Source organism: Dipteris shenzhenensis, chromosome 9, assembly GCF_047967505.1.
Source record: "Dipteris shenzhenensis isolate YYH24624 ecotype China chromosome 9, Dip_SZ_1.0, whole genome shotgun sequence".
Lineage (NCBI taxonomy): Eukaryota > Viridiplantae > Streptophyta > Polypodiopsida > Gleicheniales > Dipteridaceae > Dipteris > Dipteris shenzhenensis.
The window spans coordinates 45,679,045-45,697,117 of NC_141604.1; the positions used below are offsets into that span (position 1 = coordinate 45,679,045).

General features: G+C 44.5%; 1 protein-coding gene across 2 annotated transcripts in view; it reads right to left on the reverse strand.

Annotated features, from left to right (window-relative positions):
• The window catches only part of LOC147898718 (two pore calcium channel protein 1-like), a 91,370-nt gene that overhangs the window by 72,918 nt on the left and 379 nt on the right, over positions 1–18,073 (reverse strand). For both annotated transcript variants that reach the window (XM_087379359.1, XM_087379358.1), the window contains exons 2-4: positions 10,623–10,766; positions 10,253–10,360; positions 10,010–10,102 (exon numbers count right to left, since the gene is read on the reverse strand). In XM_087379359.1, coding sequence (XP_087235485.1) covers positions 10,010–10,102; positions 10,253–10,360; positions 10,623–10,766 — 345 coding nt within the window. The remainder of the gene's footprint in view (positions 1–10,009; positions 10,103–10,252; positions 10,361–10,622; positions 10,767–18,073) is intronic.

Sequence of the window (18,073 nt, forward strand, 5' to 3'; positions counted from 1 at the left end):
TGAGCCCCTGTACCTCTGCACGAGCACTGACCTCGCCATCTAACACCGATGCATAGATCTTGGACATAACATGTCCAATCATGATGGTCCTGTAATTCCCTGGATCCATGGGATCTCCTGCTTTGTGGATGGGTGTGATAGTGTTCAGGGTCCAGGCTCTGGGGAACCTGTGGCAGACAGCTTCATTGAACAGCGTTGCCAAGATGGGGGCTAGAGTTTTGATGCCATAGGCAACAAACTCTGTGCATAGGCCCTCATGATCCTTAGCTCGGCCATTGTGAAGCTTAAGCGCTACGTGGGTGACTCCCTGGGTTGTGAAGAGGGTGCAAGAAATGGGGCAGGGGGTGGCTGAGAGGTCGGGAGGAGGCTGATCAGGGATATCATAGAGTGTACGTGCGTAGGAGTGCCAGAGGGAAGTGTCTGTGAGGGGGGAGGGGGATCGGCGTTCTAGGAATTTCCTCCATAAATCCTTGGAGTTGCTACTAAACACAATGTTCAGTAGCGTATCCTCATTCTGGCGCAGGAAGGCTAGCTTCTTGCGACGGACTAGTCGACGATAATCCCTGGTGAGATGTGGGTTGGCCCTAGCGTTTCGTTGGGTCGTGAGTCGGAGTGTGTGGCGTAATGCTTTACACTCGTCATCATACCAGCTATTGCAAGGGGTGGAGCCAACGGGTGGAGGGCAGGTGGACCGAGTAGTGGAAGGAAAAATGTGGCGGGCTGCATTGTGAAGGGAGTGGGTGATAAGGGTGGCTCGGTGATCTAGAGAGGGTATGGTGTCTATGTGTCTGAGGAGGGAGGCTAGGTGGGCTGAGTAATCAGGTGAGAGATTATGATCAAAGTGTATATCATGATAGGTAGTGTAGTGCGGGGTGTGGCTGGGAGGGGCTCGAGGCGCAAGGATATGAATTGTTGCAGCCCAAAGAAGATTGAACTTCGACCCACTACGTGCACAACCAAAAAGGAGGGTACCAGCCAAAGCTCCAGCTCAAAATCCAGCTCCACTAGGAATGCAGAACCCATTAGGGAAAGCAGCCAAGTTCACAGGCAAAAAGGGCCAAGACCCAGACAGCCATGTTGGGTAGTTTGAGACAAGGAGGACAGCAAGCGGCTTTGGCGGACTCCCAAACGACACCAAAAAAGGAGCAATTTGCAGAAACCTTCAATGGTAAGGCAATGAATTGGTTTATGCAGTATGGAGTAGCTCATTTTGCCACGTATGATGAGTTAAAAACTGCGTTTTAAGTCGTTTTCGGAAAGAAAAAACGCAAGAAGATATCCTCAAGAAGCTTCGGAACATGAGGCAAAAAGATCTCTTAGTGGAGGATTATGCTCAAATGTTCTGAAATTTGAATAGAAGACTCTTTGCAGCCCAACAACCAACTCAGGAACAATTGGGAGATTACTTCTGCAAAGGATTAAACAAAGAATTGAGAACTGCAATAGCTGGTAGAGATCAGCTTGGTGGTGCTAATGACTTCAACAACATGGTTGAAGCAGCCCAAAGGGCGGAAAGAAGACTTGGCACTAAGTCAAAGGCAAAAAAGCAAAAGAAAAAGAGACATTCCGACTCTGACATAGACTCTGAGACAAAGATAGATACTGATGCAGAGAAAGTGGATAGTGAGGAAGAAGAATTTGAAACATCTGATGAAGACAATGAAGAGGAAGAACACACCAAGAAAAAGAAAAAGGATAAGCAGTCCAAAAGCAAAGAAAAGTCAAAGACTAAGAAGAAATCAGAGAAGCTGTCAAGACAACACTCCAAGTTGAAGCAAATGATCAAGGACCAGTTCCAGAGTTTGAAGCCACCCCAGCCCCACCCAAAGTTCACTATGACTTTTGTGGGAAGGACAACCATGAAAAAGAGAGATGCTGGTACAATCCAAGTTATAGAGGACGAGTCCCACCACACATTTAACACATTCAAAATCAAGCCCCATCCGTGGCAGCTAATCAGGTTGCAGTAGACAGGCAAGGACAACAAAGATTCCACAATACAGTACCAAGAAGACCCAATCAACAAAATTGGGAAAATCAACAAAGACAAAACCAAGATCAAGCATGCACATATTGTGGCTTGGATGGCCACAGACAAGGACCACAATGTGAATTGTGGTGTAAGCACAGAGAAGAAAGAGGAATACTTATCATTCAATACAATGGAAGAGGTAACCAAAACTAACAGCAGCAGCTACCACCAGGTGTTAACATGGTTTACTTGGCGCCAATTATTGATGATTATAATATACAAGGATACAGGAATCAGAGAAACATTGAGGCATTGGCTGTGACACGGTCTAAAGGTACAAAGCCACTGCGCGGGCTCGGAGATGCCCCAAAAGATACAACAAAGCCCATGAATTGGCCCAACCAAGTACAAATTAGAAACAAATCCTTACAACAAGTACTTGACAACAAAGCAGGAAAACATGCAAAGACAGCTCACCACAATAACAAAGGCAAGGGTAAAGTTGATCCGAGGCAAGTCGGAGCCCAGTCCGACAGTTTTCTATCAAAAACAGTCCTACAACAATATGCAGGCAATAATCTGCAACAAAACAATATTACTCAAACAAGCATAAGTACAATGGATGCACAAGCATCAGGGCAATCTTCCTCCAACTAGAAATATCTTCTGAAAAAGGAAACTGAGCTCACTGGTGGAACAAGCTCGGAAACAGCTAAACAGAAGTACAGCAGTAGCAAAGCACAGTTAAGTGGGATTAAAGAGGAACAAATGGTACCTATCCACAATGACACATTGAATGACAAAAGTCAAATGCAACAGTCAAGAATGCTCCACCAACATTTCCGAAATACATTCAGGAAGTATTTGCTACCTACCTTACAAGTTTTATGAAGGTTTTTCTTGATGACTTCTTAGTTTTTGGCAAAAGGATGGAGCACTTGCATCATTTGTCCTTATGCTTTGTAAAATGTAGGTTGGCTGACTCAGCCTTAATCTTGCCAAATGTGCATTTGCTGTTAGTAGAGGTATTCTCCTTGGACATATCATCTCTTAACAAGCTATGGAGATAGATCCCTTGTTAGGGATTTGCTATCCAAAAAGCCAAGCCACCCAAAAATATAAAGCAACTTCAGAGATTTATTGGTCAAATCAAGTGGCACTACAGATTTCTCAGATATTTAGTCGATATATGTTATCCACTTACAAAACTGACGAGAGGAACGGAACCCTACATTTGGGGTGAACCACAAGAGTATGCCTTCAACATATTGAAGAAGATGCTAATGCTTGCTCCTATCCTCCAACCTCCACATTGGACTCTCCCATATGAAGTTTTTGTTGATGCTTCAGATTCATGCAGCAAAAAACAGCTAAATGGTTCAGACCTGTGTATTATGCAAGCAGAATTCTAACAAAACATGAGAAAAACTATGCAGTCACAGAGAGAGAAGCCCTAGGTATGATCTATGCATTGCATAAGTTCGGACATTATTTGTTGGGTAATAAGGTCAACTTCCACGTGGATCATGAGGCACTTATTTACTTGGTCAACAAACAGCAATTGACAGGCAGATTGGCCAGATGGATACTCTTGTTGCAGAAATTTGACTACAGAATTGTACATAGACCTAGAAAGCAGCATGCCATTGCTGATTATTTGAGCAGACTGACATCAGGGGACGCTCCAATAGGTATACCTGATGAACTACCTGATGCATGCATTTTCATGGTAAGAATTGAGGAGCCCCCAAACTGGTATGATAATATGCTCTTTTTTCTTATTGATGGATTGATTCCTGAAACATTAAGTAGGGATCAAAGAAAAAAACTTGTTTTACAAAGCAGGCCATTTTTTGTTATTGCTGGTGTTTTATATAGAAGGGGAATTAACCAAGTCATTAGAAGATGTGTGCAAGATCATGAACAAAAGGTTGTGCTGGCAGAAGCTCATGGAGGAGTAGTAGGACATTTCTTTGGAGACATTATAGGTAAGAAAATCTTACAAGCTGGTTTATGGTGGCCTACTGTGTTAAAAGATGCTCACAATTATGCAAAGGCATGTTTACGATGCTAGAGGGATGATCGACCACTTGATACTGATAGAATGCCTCATCAGCCCATTCTCCCTTTGGGACCATTCCAAAAGTGGGGGCTAGATTTTATTGGTCCTATCAAACCACCAGCAAAATTTACAGGTAACCAATATATTTTGGGTGCAACTGATTATTGCACAAAGTGGGTTGAGGCTGTAGCCCTTAAGACATGCAAAGCCAAAACTGTGGCACATTTCCTTTACCACAATATTGTGACTAGATTTGGAGTACCTATTAAAATAGTGTCAGACAGAGGTACCCACTTCATTAACAAAACAATTAGAAACATGACAAGGATGCACATGATGTTGCACAAAAAATCCACAGCATATTATCCCCAAGCTAATGGACACCAGAGGAATCCATTAATTCCACATTGCAGCAACTTCTATAATTAGATGAAGATAGACTAAGTAGTTCCCACACGGCTGACATCATTCAAAAAAGAAGAGCTGTGTAGCATGCAACGGTTATCTGATCGTGTAATTCACAACAAGACCTTCTTTAAACCTTTAGCAAGGAATGAGCGTTGTTTACCATAGAGAGAGAGAGGAGATGAGGGTAGAGAGAGAGTAGAGTCGACAACCGATTGGGTCCCTGTACCCACTGAGGGCCCCCTCCCCCAATCAGGGGAGAATTTGCTTTATACTTGGAGAACTGAGAAATACAAAGAACACTCTTCAAAAGAGCACGCAATGCGCTTCTGAAGAGCTCACTGTGCACACGTATAGCAGACCCAAAGACCTGAGAGGCAACGCCGACTAGTACCGAGACCTTGATGCTGTCCACACTGATGATGTAGGACGCTTCTGCAAGGCAAGGAAGAGGCTTGTGCTGCCTACCAGAATGGAGGGTTACTGCAAGAGTGAGAGTGAAAACTAGAAGTGATAGATCCTATGAGAGAATTGAGAGGAGATGACTGAAATATAGAGCTGAGAGTGAGCTGTGTAAACTATAAAAGAGAGCTGAGAAAGCTGAGGAAACAGTGTCCCAAACCTCTCTCCGTTTGCTGGTCCAAACCTCCGACTGTTGTGCTGCGTGGTCACCTTCAGATCAGGCTGAACTGATGGCCAAGGGACCGAGGCTAGAGCAGGGCCAGATCTGAGGATCTCAGGGGCTACACAGGAGGCTGAAGTGGAGCTGTAGGAGAACTGAAGGCAGGAGCAAACTGAATGAGAAAACAGGGCAGCCAAGGGGCCCTTTTATAGGGCTGGACTGAGCCAACCCAGTCTGTAAACAGACCGACTCAGTCTGTTTTACAGACTGGTTGGCCTACAACCAGCCTATAAAAAGCCCTCCCTGGCTCATTTGCCAGGGGATTTTTTGGGCAGCCTGCTTCCCTGCTTACCTGTCCAGCCTTTGGGGACCCTAAAGGGACTCCTAACCTAGGCTAAGACCTAAACTATAAGATGGAAATACTTAACCTACTGTTCTCCAGTGGGTACCAGTGGTCAAGAACTGACTACTAACTTGACCTAAGGCTGAGAGACTGACCTATGTAGCTTGTGCCTGATTGTCCTTGGACAAGGGCTCACAAAGGGGTCACAGCATACGACAAAATCTCCTATATTGGAACTATAATGCACTTGTCGATGTAGCCAGTGTGTCACCTTGCATGCAAGTGCAGGGGTGCATGTGACATTCCCTCCTTCTTAACTTGGTGGTAGGTTCATTGCTTCCAAGTAGTCTGCCAATATTTGGGGAAACTCCTGGAAAAAATCTTCGTCCAACCACACTGCTTCATGGGTACCTCGATCACGGAACTTGGTTTAAAACTCCCGGATCCTGCGTCCTGACCGATGCTTGAATTTATGAAGAAGGATCTGTTCTGGCTGCAAAACTTCGGCTTCATCACGAACTTCAGGTTGTTGCTCGTCGGAAATCTCTGAAAGAGGAGGTCCAAAATATGGCTTCAACCAAGCTACATGGAACACGTTGTGCATAGTCCAACAGTTTGGTAGGCGTAACTTCATTGAGACATCGTTGATCTTTTGAATAATAGGGAATGGTCCGAAGCTCCTGAAGGATAGCTTAGGGCATCGCTTGCCCACCTGCTTCAATCGTTGCTTGATAATGCGTAAATACACCCATTGGCCCTCTTTATACTGGACATCTTGAACACTTGTTGTTATATTGGTTGCAAGAGTTCTTTTGAGGAATTCCTCTGTCGGTGTAGATATCATCAACATTCTGAGTTCAGCACGAGCTTCATATAATTCAATGTTGTGGAGTTAGCTGTCAGGCGAGCTTGTTCCACTTGGTGTGTAATCTGGATCGTGGAATATATCGTGTTGATCCTAGTCAGTTTGAGTCGTTGCTTCAACACAAGCTCGATTACGTGTGATGTAGACGTATCCTATTCGTCTTGGTGACAATGGTTCCTAAAATCTATCTGACATGAGCCGAGATATCCGCCATTAAAGAAAAGAGAAGGAGAACTAATGTCACTGGATTATGCAGTCTTGCCCACTAAGTTGCTTGTAATGTCGATGGAGCTTGATAATTTGAAAGCTTGTGTAGTACTTTGTTGTCGATGTAATCGTATTGATCTTGATTTTATTGATGAACTTCTTCAAAACAACCTTCTGTCGCTTTGTCCAGTCAAAACCAGTCCGACGTTGATCCACTTCTGTTGAAGACCCAATCCGAGAACAGGCTTTGTAGTCGTTTGCACCTCGTCGCAAATCTTCTGACTTGTTCAGAGGTTGCTAGAGACTCTTGAGCGTGTTCTTTTCGTGAGCTCTTGCTAGCAGAAAGTCATAATCTATCTCCTACCGTAGTCCGCTGGAACTTGGATTTTCGTATGAATTCGTGTCATGAATGCACCAATTTGTCGAGCTACTGTGTCGTCTTTGTTTTGTATTGAAGTAGCCTTTCTGCAGACACTCCGCTGTTGATTGTATTCATTCAAGGTGTCACTATTGTTGGTTTCTTGCTGCTCGAGTCGTTTTGAATCGTACTATTGTCATTCTTTTGCACAATTGCTATGTAGCAGCAACCGGTTGGGAGTTCGAACACAGTAGAGGATCACCAATAGTGTTACTGGTGTCTTCAAAAGGGAGAAAAACACCACAACACATCCACTTCTAGTAATGGAACTACCACAGTCGAATTCACGTCTGACTAAAGTCGAAAAGAGACAAATCAGAAATGCGCATTCAGAGAGACGAAACAACATTTTAAAAAGACAAAGGCTTGCAACTAGTTTGTATTCCCAGCTTACAGCATACAACTCTCTCCAAAAAGGAGACAACATGTTGCTTATAACATATTCCGACAACAGTCGAATTTCTGACATCATTCACTAGACAAGGCCACTACTCTAGACTGTGAACAGTTACAAAACGGCCTCCACTCTTATATTGCTGTTACTCCCCAGAGTGATGGCCACATGGGTGAGAGGTGGGCCTCAACACCCAACCAGTTGGCAATAGGAGGGGGCAAGTGTAGGGGTCAGCCTACCATTTGGTGGGCTGAAAAAGATGCCAAATTGGGCCAGCCCAGCTCCCAAAACTTGCCATCTTGGGCAGATTGTGGGTTGGGCCTATAAAAGAAGGGCCTCCCCTTCCTCATTCGACACAAATTCCCACGTCCAATTCTGTCCCTACTCCCTCCTTGATGCAGCATCCCTCTTCCCTCCCCCATCTTGGTGCAGCCAGCCTCCCTCCTTCCCTCTCTTCACCTCTGGAGCAGCAGCAGCACCTCTTTCTCTTCCCCCTGCCTCGGACCAGCATTAACACTCTCTCTCCAAAGCACATCACTTCTTGCTTCCACGGCCTTGGATTCAGGACCATGGCAATCACTTTCGGCATCTGAATAAGTCCCTTTCTTGGTAGAGAACTTCTCTTCGGCGCATCTAGAGCAGAAAACTCCATCTCAAGCAAAGAGTCTTCCTATGGAACTGTTTGGTTGGGGATCTACTGGTCGGATCTTTCTTGGCCACCAGGCACATTGCTTCGTCGACTTGCCCCACATGCTCTCATGCACGAGAGACCGTCTTGCATCTGTTTTGGACCTGTCCTCTTGCACGATATTTCTTTTTCAGATTGATGACAAGGCTACGAGCTCCTTTTCCATCCACTTCCTTTGGGAAGCATTTTTGGTTGTTTGGAAGGTATGCTCCCATCCAAGAGTATGATCATTTCTTCTCCTGGTGTTAATATTGGGCTCTTTTGTCATTGTATCGTGCTCGTACCATCCAATTGTATGAGCACTCTTCAGTGAATTTCTTCGCATACTTTCAAGCTTCTTTGCTTCGGTCTTTACAGAATGCTAATTCCCTTGCAGACCTTACTCAGGTCCAGTGGAAGTTGTTTATTACTGCTTTTAGTCATGAGTAGTAACTGTCCCACTTTGGGACAGCTATGAATGTAAATGCTTTCTTAAAGCAAAATTTCTTTTACAAAAAAAAAAGTGTGTGTGGGTGTGTGTGTGGCATTTCCCAAAGTCTCATGATTTCCTGATTCTGCTACAGCAGCGGCTTCAGGCTGGTTTCCCCAATGCGTGCTTTGGCAACAAACTCTAGCTGTTTGGTCTTCATCCAATAAGGCAGGGATGTGATCTTCTTTTTTACTAGGTTCGTTTTTGGGTACAATGGACCCTATGAAAGGATCGCAATAATTAGGTCTTTGGTGATCCCTCTCTGTCTAAATACTAGTTCTTCAGAGCATCACTACTACGACAATCATTTTATCATTGTCTCCCTGCACAGGATCTCGACTATCCTGCCTTCTTGTCATATAATGATATCTGCTGATGTTTGTAACTGCTTGTCCCATTCTTTGAGACTATTCTTTGCAATATAATGACAAATGGATTTGACCCCCCAAAGTGTGTCACATGCTCTTGCTGCACACTTGTTTTGGTTCCAATTGAGAAATATGAGGCACAAATTACAAATTACAGCAGGTTACAAGAGAATTAAAGTTGGTAGAGGATATTTAACGAAGTACTACAAATCATTGCATTTTTAAATTTTGAAACTAGGAAGGCTCAAGAGAATTACAGCAGGTTGCAAGAGAATAAAAGATTGGTAGAGGATATTCAATGAGGTATTACAAATCAGTGAAGTATTACAAGATAATTAAAGATTGGTAGAGGATATTCAATGAGGTATTAAAAATTGGTAGAGGAACTTCAATGAAGTATTACAAATCAGTACATTTTTTAAATTTGAACTAGAAAGGACTCAAGACACGTGTCTCACTCGAGACAAAAGCTTGAGAGTCGAAGCTTGCACTCAAGAAGTGGAGTAGCCATATGTCTCCCACCACTCGATCGGCTTCACACAAATCTCTTTCCTTCTAGATATGGGTCTAGAGAAGGATAGGGAGAATACCCCATGCACAGCTCCCCAGGTTAGATGACCCATGATCTCATGTCAATGGTAATGGTTAGAGATTTAGAGAGGATAAGGTGTGAATCCCTCACATATATCCATGATGAAATGGGTGTCACACATAGCACCTTTCTTGCCACGTGTCACATAGGAATATTCTACTCACTCTAGGGAAGCCAATCAAGTGATAGATTCTCAGCTATGGATCTGTGTTAAAGAGCTCTGATCGGGCACACCCTGTCAATGCCACCACATACGAGACCTGAAGCCCTAGATCTTGCGTGAAGCCACACAAAGGCTTCTCCCTCACACCCCCTCCATTGAGGATGTTGCATATATGCTTCAGCGTGTGTGTAAGCAGCTTAGTTACTGCATTTACAGTATGTGATTTTGTAGCCAGTGATTAGCATTCCATGCAGCAATTCAATTTTGTGTGTGCATAATTTATGGGAGGGCATCATGTCTAGTGTGCTGCCATTGTTTCCTTACATCCCAGACTTTACCAGTGTTCACCTTGATTGCTCTAACACTTCCAAAGATGCGTCCAACCTAAGATCTTTACAAAATATGCGTGCACACACACAGACATGGGTTGAAATGGCATACCTTGTAGATGGACACCTTATTTTTCCATGTCTTCAAACCTAAGAATTTGAACTGTAGGATTATGGACCATGTCAAGGGGATGAAGCAAAAAACCTGTGAATCGAATCAGTAAAACATAGCTCGGAATTACAGTATATCGAATACAAAACAATGCAGTTTTCTTAAATCCCTGCTTGCAAGCCACATACACTGCACACTTGAAATCTGTACCATCCTAAAGAACGAAATCTTATATAAACATACCTGAATAACAAGCAAAATAGGTGCAGATAGATAGTGAATGCCACTGACTGGAAATCTTTCTATATCTTCACTGTGATTGGACATTTGTCTTTTATACCAAAGTGGCTCCTGTGCAGTAAGTATAGATTTAGGCAAAACGGCTATAACTGCGTTACTTGTTGTGTCAACACAAAATATTTAAAAAAACCTGGTACTTTTCAACTCTCTCTGCTTTAATTGTTGTATCAACATAAAACATAACGAGAAACTGGTGGTCTTCATCTCTCTCCCACTCTCTCGCTCTCTCTCTCTCTCTCTCTCTCTCTGTGCCATCCATGCACTCAGAATCACATTTAAGAGGGAGATATTGTTCTGTTTTGTGCACACTTACTTGGAAAAGAGGTAGCACAATTAAAATAATGATGACAAGTATCCTGATTGGGCTGAAGCGGTTGTATAACAGGAATGCTCGTTTTGCTGTCTCGTAGTCTTCGCTTTCGATAACCTCAGGGGGCATGTGATGGCCTGACATTGACTGCAGTAAGAACAAAAGCACAAATCCTTTCACATGAAACGCTCAAATATTTCGAGCAGTTATTTGAAGTTCATGAAGGGAAATCTCTTTGCGACTCTCAAAACAGACCAAATAAACCTCCAAACCTTCTGGGAGAACTGTTAAAAACTGGGCAGCTTATAAAGAATGCCATCGAACACAGAAAGAGAGGGATACAAAGATGACCGTATGTTACGCTCAAGTCGAGGTAACATGACCTCGGAAGGGTCGGTCGACATTTTCCTTTAAAGGATCAATGTTTGTATTATATTTGTTGAGCTTTACGTAAATGATTAGAAAGGAATTAAAGTCAAGGTCCTTGGTGAGGGTGATATGGCACTAGACTAGGTGGATCTAAGGCTAAAGGGTCTAAATGCATTGAATGTGCCAAGGGGCAAATGATTCAATGATACCCCAAGAGAGGGGTAAATGATGCATTTAGGAGGTACCTTAGAATGAAGACATGTGGCATACTAGATCCATCTAGGGAATTGGGGTTCGTTGGGATTTGGCAAGCAGAAGCTTTCTCGTAACGTAATCTTCTTGACAGCTTGCTACCATCGAGGTTGGTTGGGAGGATAATCTGTGTGCCTATGCCCGTGATTGATGTGAAATATTAGGTGTTAAGAAATTTGTACGTAATGCCGTAACTGATAACTTCTCTGATTCAACTGTGATAATGTATACTTAGCATTCAAATTTTAATTAGGTTAACTATTATAAAGATTTTATTGTCCACATATAGACTTTACACATCTCTCTCTCTCTCTCTCTCTCAACCTCTCTCCTCCCACGATGCAGAGGTCGACCAAAGCACGCATAATGGAGGCTCAGCCTATCTCAGCTCTGGTCACAGGGGACCGTCAGAGACCCTCAATATGGCTCATTGGATACAGAGATCACAGAGACCATGCCCCCCACCTCAGCGACAGACAACCCGATAGAGTTAGATACGTGATATCTTCGCATCCCACCAAAGAGCTGCCATGGTACTAGGATCATAATGGCACTTTTGTTTTGTTTTGAGAGCCGTCTTTGCTGTGTAGGCACTTACACCCACCAGACATCTCATGGAGAACTTTTTCCCCCCACCTTATTTATTCGGTGCCACTGCAAGTGTGAACCCTCTGAACCAAATGAAACCAAGAAGGCGGAGAAGATACCAGGACCTTGACGGACCCGGGCATGCGGACTTGCCTTCAACCCCCAGGCCTCCAGCTCACCACGCTAAAACTCCATAAACCGGCAAGTGCTCGATCTAGAGCTGCCATACCCATACTGGGCGTCGGCACTCTATTACATTTCTTGTCATCTCAAGATTTCTGAGTTTTTGAGTTTGAGTATTAGTTTTGAGTTTCTTAGTATAGCATTTAGCAAGGGCCCTAGCGAGCCCTTTGCCTCAGCCCACAGTGGCTTGTATGAGTTACGCTTAGCAAATTCAAGCAAAGCCTCAAATGCAATTGTACCCGTCAATGTCTCAAAAATGTCCCAATCTTGACTGCAAATGTCACTGTAAACTAAGCCAATGTGCCCCAAAACCAAACCAAATGCTTAACAATCGCTGTGGCAAACTTTGAACCAGTAGTGGCAATTGTTAGAAGCTGGCGGTCTCCAAAAAGGCCGTATAGACTGTACGAACAGCACAACCTGAAGCAGGTCTATCAAAAAATGGCACAATTGATAGTTGTGATTGTACAGATGGGGCTCATCAGCGATTTTGTATGGCTGTACGAAGGTGTACAGACATATCTAAGACTGGTCAAAACGATGCAAGGGGTGTTGCCCCTATACGAAATGGTCTGCAGCAAATTTTGAAGACGTTTTGGCAGCTTCAAAGCTCAAAAACAGTCAAGGGTCAGGTGCAAATGCAGAACAGAGGGTAGGCACTGGTCGCATCAGTAAACAGACCGCTGGAAGAGGTAATTTGAGCAGCCACGTCAATTGGCGGCACCGTAAACAGTCAATGGAGTATTTCCAAGCTGGCACAGGTGACCGGAGCTGGAACAACAGCTACATAGGTGGACTGGCGATGAAAATCTTGCTGAAGGTCACGGGTGGTTCTGGAACAGGAGGTCGGGACTGAACTGATCCAAGTTGAGCTGCTTCTGCTGCAAATAAACGGGTCAAGCTGATTGAACTAAAGCAAAAAGGGAAGATGTGCACGGGGGGAGAGCAGGCGGGAGCAAGAACCCGCTCTGATACCACTGTTGGAAACGGGGAGCAATGGAAGAGAGCTGAAATGCAAGGTAGCAAACAACATGCAAATGGATACTGGTAAAGTATAATAGTGGTAAATATATGACGCAAACAACTTAGGACTAACTGTCCTGAGTGACTTAGGACTAAATGTCCTAAGAAGCCTAGCTAGGACTAACTGGCCCTAACTAGCCTACAAGGCCATACTAGGGCTAAAGTGGCAACAATGAGTGACTTACATGCAAGTCCATCTTCTGGACGTAGAGGCATTAGAGGGACCATTGATAATATTGAGAGGTACTTTTATGGGCCTAAACTTCGCTCGTAAGCTTTAGCCGGCGTTCAACAATGTGATGTATGCCAGCGCATTAAATCTGAGACAAACAAGAATGTCGGTCTTTTGCCGCCTTTACCTATTCCCTATGAAAGGTGGAACATATTGCTATGGATTTTGTGTCCAAGGCTGGTCAATTTAAGCAGATTTTCACCATTATAGACAGGCTTAGTAAGCAAGCCCATTTTATCCCCTATAAAAACGAGTTATCCACTCCTCAAACAGCAAGGTTATTTATTAGGGAAATCTTTAGGTTACATGGGTTGCAAAATCAATTATCTCCGATAATAATGCCATTTCATTGGTACCTTTTGGACATCCTTATTTGAAAACCTTGGAGCCAAACTGAAATTTACTACAGCCTTCCATCCTCAAGAGGATGGTCAAAGTAAAAATGCCAATCAAGCCATAATCACGTTACTTCGAGCTTACATTCATGACCAACCTAGAAGATGGCCAGAATTCTTACCCGTATTAGAGTTCGCTTATAATCAAACTGTGCACACTTCCACCAAGAAAGCCCCATTCGAAATCACGTATGGACAATCTTTACCCACTCAGTAACACATTTGGGGAAGCGGATTTTTGCTGCTGACCAGTTTGCTAAAGATATGTCATAGGTTATTAAGCAGTAAAAAAAAAAACATATCAAGAAGGCCCAGGTTGCCAATAAGAAGAGAAAAGAAGTGTATTATGACAAGGATGATTGGGTCTTTCTTAAGATTGATAAAAGAAGGATCAACTCATGAAGGAAAGTATGAGACATGTCAAGCTAGCACTGAAGTTTTATGGTCCATTTCAGATTTCAGAAGCCTTATATCCAAAAGAGGGATCTCAGGCATATAACTTGAGATTACCAGCCCACTCGCGCATGAACAATGTCTTTCATATGAGCAATTTGAAGAGATACCGCCATAATACTTCTTTACTCTAGCCGTCTGTACATACTTCTCGCCTATATTGACTTCATACCCCTATTAGAGGATCGTGCAGCCCCCTGGTCACCCGCTCACTACACGAGGCTGCCCTTCACGCTTTCCCCTACACCACCCGCTCCACCCGCCCACTACCCCCTGGGACCATACCCTATAATAGCTGGTACGATGATGAGTGTAAGGCTTTACGCCGTCAGCTCAGATTCGAAACCAAAAACAGTCTTCCGAGCGAACCAGAGATGCTACGCGAGTACCATCAACTAGTACGCAGAAAGAAACTAGACTTTGTTCGCTGGAACGAGGAGGAGCTACTGAATATTTTATTCAGTAACAACTCTAAAGACTTTTGGCGGAGATTTCTAGAGGGACGGTCCCCCTCACCACTCACTGACACTCAGGTCTGGTTTGATTATGCACGCACACTTTATGATATCCCAAATCAACCAGTCCCTAACCTCTCACATATGCCACACCCCACATCCTACACCCTCTTCACTAGGGGGGGGGTAAAGGATGCAATAATGAAACTTCATAATGGCTGAGCGAAGAATCATGAGGGACTATGCACTGAGTTCATTGCATATGGGATTAACCTCCTAGCCCCGATCTTAGCAAAGCTCTTTAATGAAGCTATTTGTTTGGGGTTTCCACACACCTGGACCATTAACACTATCTCACCCATCCACAAGGCAGGGGATCCCATGAGCTTGGAGAACTACAGGACCATTATGATTGGACATGTCATGTCCAAGATTTACGCATCAGTACTTGATTCCAAGGTCGACAGATTTGCGGAGTGTCGAGGACTTAGAGCAGCAAGACAGGCCGAATTCCGGCGTGATCATGGAACCATGGACCACATTCTCACGCTCATATGTATCATCGAGGAGGCGAGGGCACGGAAGCAGAGGGTTCACTGTTACTTTGTGGATTTCCGCAAAGAATTTACACGGTTCCGAGAGCCCGCCTCATGCGGCACCTACAAGGTTTGGGTTACGACCAGGAGATCATTTGGGCTGTCATGGCACTTTACAGGAGAGTTTCAAGTAGAGTCCAGGCAGGATCTGGGTGGACAGACGAGATCATGAGCACTACCGGGGTCAAACAAGGGTGTCCATTATCACCTACCTTGTTTGGCCTCTACATTGACGAGCTTGAGATAGTGATGCAAACATAGGGGGGGGTAGGTTGTTGTCTTGCAGACACGTTGATCCGGATATTGCTTTATGCAGATGACATGGCTCTCTTGTCTTCCTCAGCAGAGGGGCTCCAGAGACACCTTGACGCACTACAGTCCTTTTGTGAGTCTCACGATTTGAAGGTCAAGCTGGGTAAAACCAAGGTTATGATCTTCAATAAATCTCGAGCCGTCATGCGCCAGGAGCAGTTCGCATTTGATGGGTCACCTGTTGAGATAGTTTCATCATAAACTTATCTTGGGGTTGTCTTTTCCGGACCCATCTTCACTATGAGACCCGCGATGTAGGCACGCTTGAGCAGAGGATATGCTTCATTGGCCAGACTAGAGAGACAGTGCTTCTGCTCGCACTTTCAGGATCCACAGACCAAGGGATTGCTTTTTGATTCCTTGGTCCGTCCAACGAGGATGTACGGCAACCCATGTTGGGGCCAGACTTGTCGAATATAGAGTGGGCCCGTGTGGAGCGGCTACAAGTTCTCATGTTATCATAGATGATTCATGGTAAGCCATCCGTTCCTCACCAGATCATTCAAACTGAGTTTTGGTCACCCCCATTACAGCTAGATGCTGCATTTCAGGTCATCACGTATTTGGGCAGTTCCAAGTCTCTTCACATAGACTTCGTATCAAGAGCAGCAAAGCAGAGCGACTACCCAGGAAGAGGCACATATGCACATTATGTGACATGCAAGAGGTTGAGACAAAGGAGCAATTCATCTTCAGGTGTCCTATTAACGATGAGATCCGAGGGCGTTTCTACTGCCTCTTCAGAGATAGCTATGGGATTTTGGCCCGATTCCTCTCCTATCCAGACCAACGATGTTTATGGTACTCAGACACCGCGAGAGGATACTTCGAGCACGGAGACAGGAGCATACTTTTTCCTTGGCTGCTCCCTCTCAGAGCTCTATCACGGAGTTTTTTCAGCCAGATCACATGGACCCCCAACCCGGAGCCAATGACCCAACAAATCAAACAGAGGGTTGATACACATATCACACTTGGGGACATCCCCTCCCTGTTTAGAGTCACAGCCCGGCCGACAGGGGTCACGGTAGCCCTGGTTAGACGCAGAGCTATGACCACGAGACGTGCCAGGGCTGCACCTGTGAGTGGCCGACAACACTCTATCACCGATTTCATGCCCCTGTTGCCTCATCCACCCTGATGTCCTGATGATGATGATGATGATGATGATGATGATGAGATTGATATGTAGTCGACCACCGACATGACTATGTTGTACTAGGACTTAGTACTACCATTCTACATTTTGCATTGGTGTGGATGCTCGTTTAGTAGCTCCACCACCACAGCTTGTTTGTACCAGGTTTTTCATAGTCTCATAGACCCACGAAGACTTTAATAAACTCTCTCTCTCTCTCTCTCCCTCCTTGCATGTAGGTCAAACAGGAAACAAGTATTCTCACGAGGGCATTCTTCCCCCATTGGAGAGCCCAATCAACGTCAAATTTCTGCATACATTACACACATTTGCATTCTTAAAATTCCAGTTCTTCACACAGCCAGGTCGATCCCGCTCTCTGATCTACTATTAATTCCAACCCTCTAGTCCCTCATCTCCCATATCCCAACACACAGAGGAGAGAAAGAGAACTCAGACTTTAATCATCCACAAGCATGGGAAGAACTGCTCACGGGAGAGCTAACACTTCCAGCAAAGGTGCTGGGTAAAAACAACACTCAGGGATGATTGCAATGCTGACATCTCAGGGAATCGCTCCAGGACAAATGCCACTCCAAAGCAGGTAGGGACACTCTGATATCGAGCAGCCCGAAGGTGTGCTTTTGTATCACAAATCAACCGCAGGTCGAGGGCATGACAAACCTATCAGCCCAGCCTGTAGAAAGGCATTCCCATATTCTTTGTTAAGCATCCGGAGACACCGTGTGCCTGTGACCCCTATTTTCAGCGAGGCACAGCTTTCTCTAACGTGGTATCTATAACGCAATGCTATCACAGAGGTATCAAGCATCAGCACCCCTCAAAAACTCCTGCCTTTTTGCCAGTTCGCTCCGTAATGATAGGTAAATAGTGCACTCGAAGGGGTCCTGCCATGTTCAGGGACCCAAATTTGCAAAATTCACGCACTAATGTATTATTTTTCTCTGCTCGTCTCTAAATCTGAGGATATCACCTTCGGCTTGGTGTTCTTCCAAAGCTAGTAGCTCCAAATGGGACTCAGTAACAATGGTTAGCGCGTCACGTCTATAACTGTAGAGCACCAATGTGACTCGGCGAATATATATTTGATCTAGGAACCTATGAAAACGTAATAGACCGGCGCTCATTCCTTCCCTGCATTCTACCTGTGTCTATGTAGCAGATGCAATAGAGCTTATCTAGCAAACAATTAAGACTCGCTTCTGCAATTGCTGGTCCCTACGGTAAGCGTCTTCTCCGAGATAAGTTCTCGTCTCAAGTCTGCACGAGTTGAAACATGTTAAACTTTTTTCAAATACAAGTTCTACGCTTAAATGTTTGAAACATATTTCGGAGCATCTGAAACGCCAACACATGTCTCGTTCGGACTCGGGTTTCATTGATTCTCCCTCATTTCAAACCTTATCTGCGAAAATGTATCGACGAAGATGTGGGATA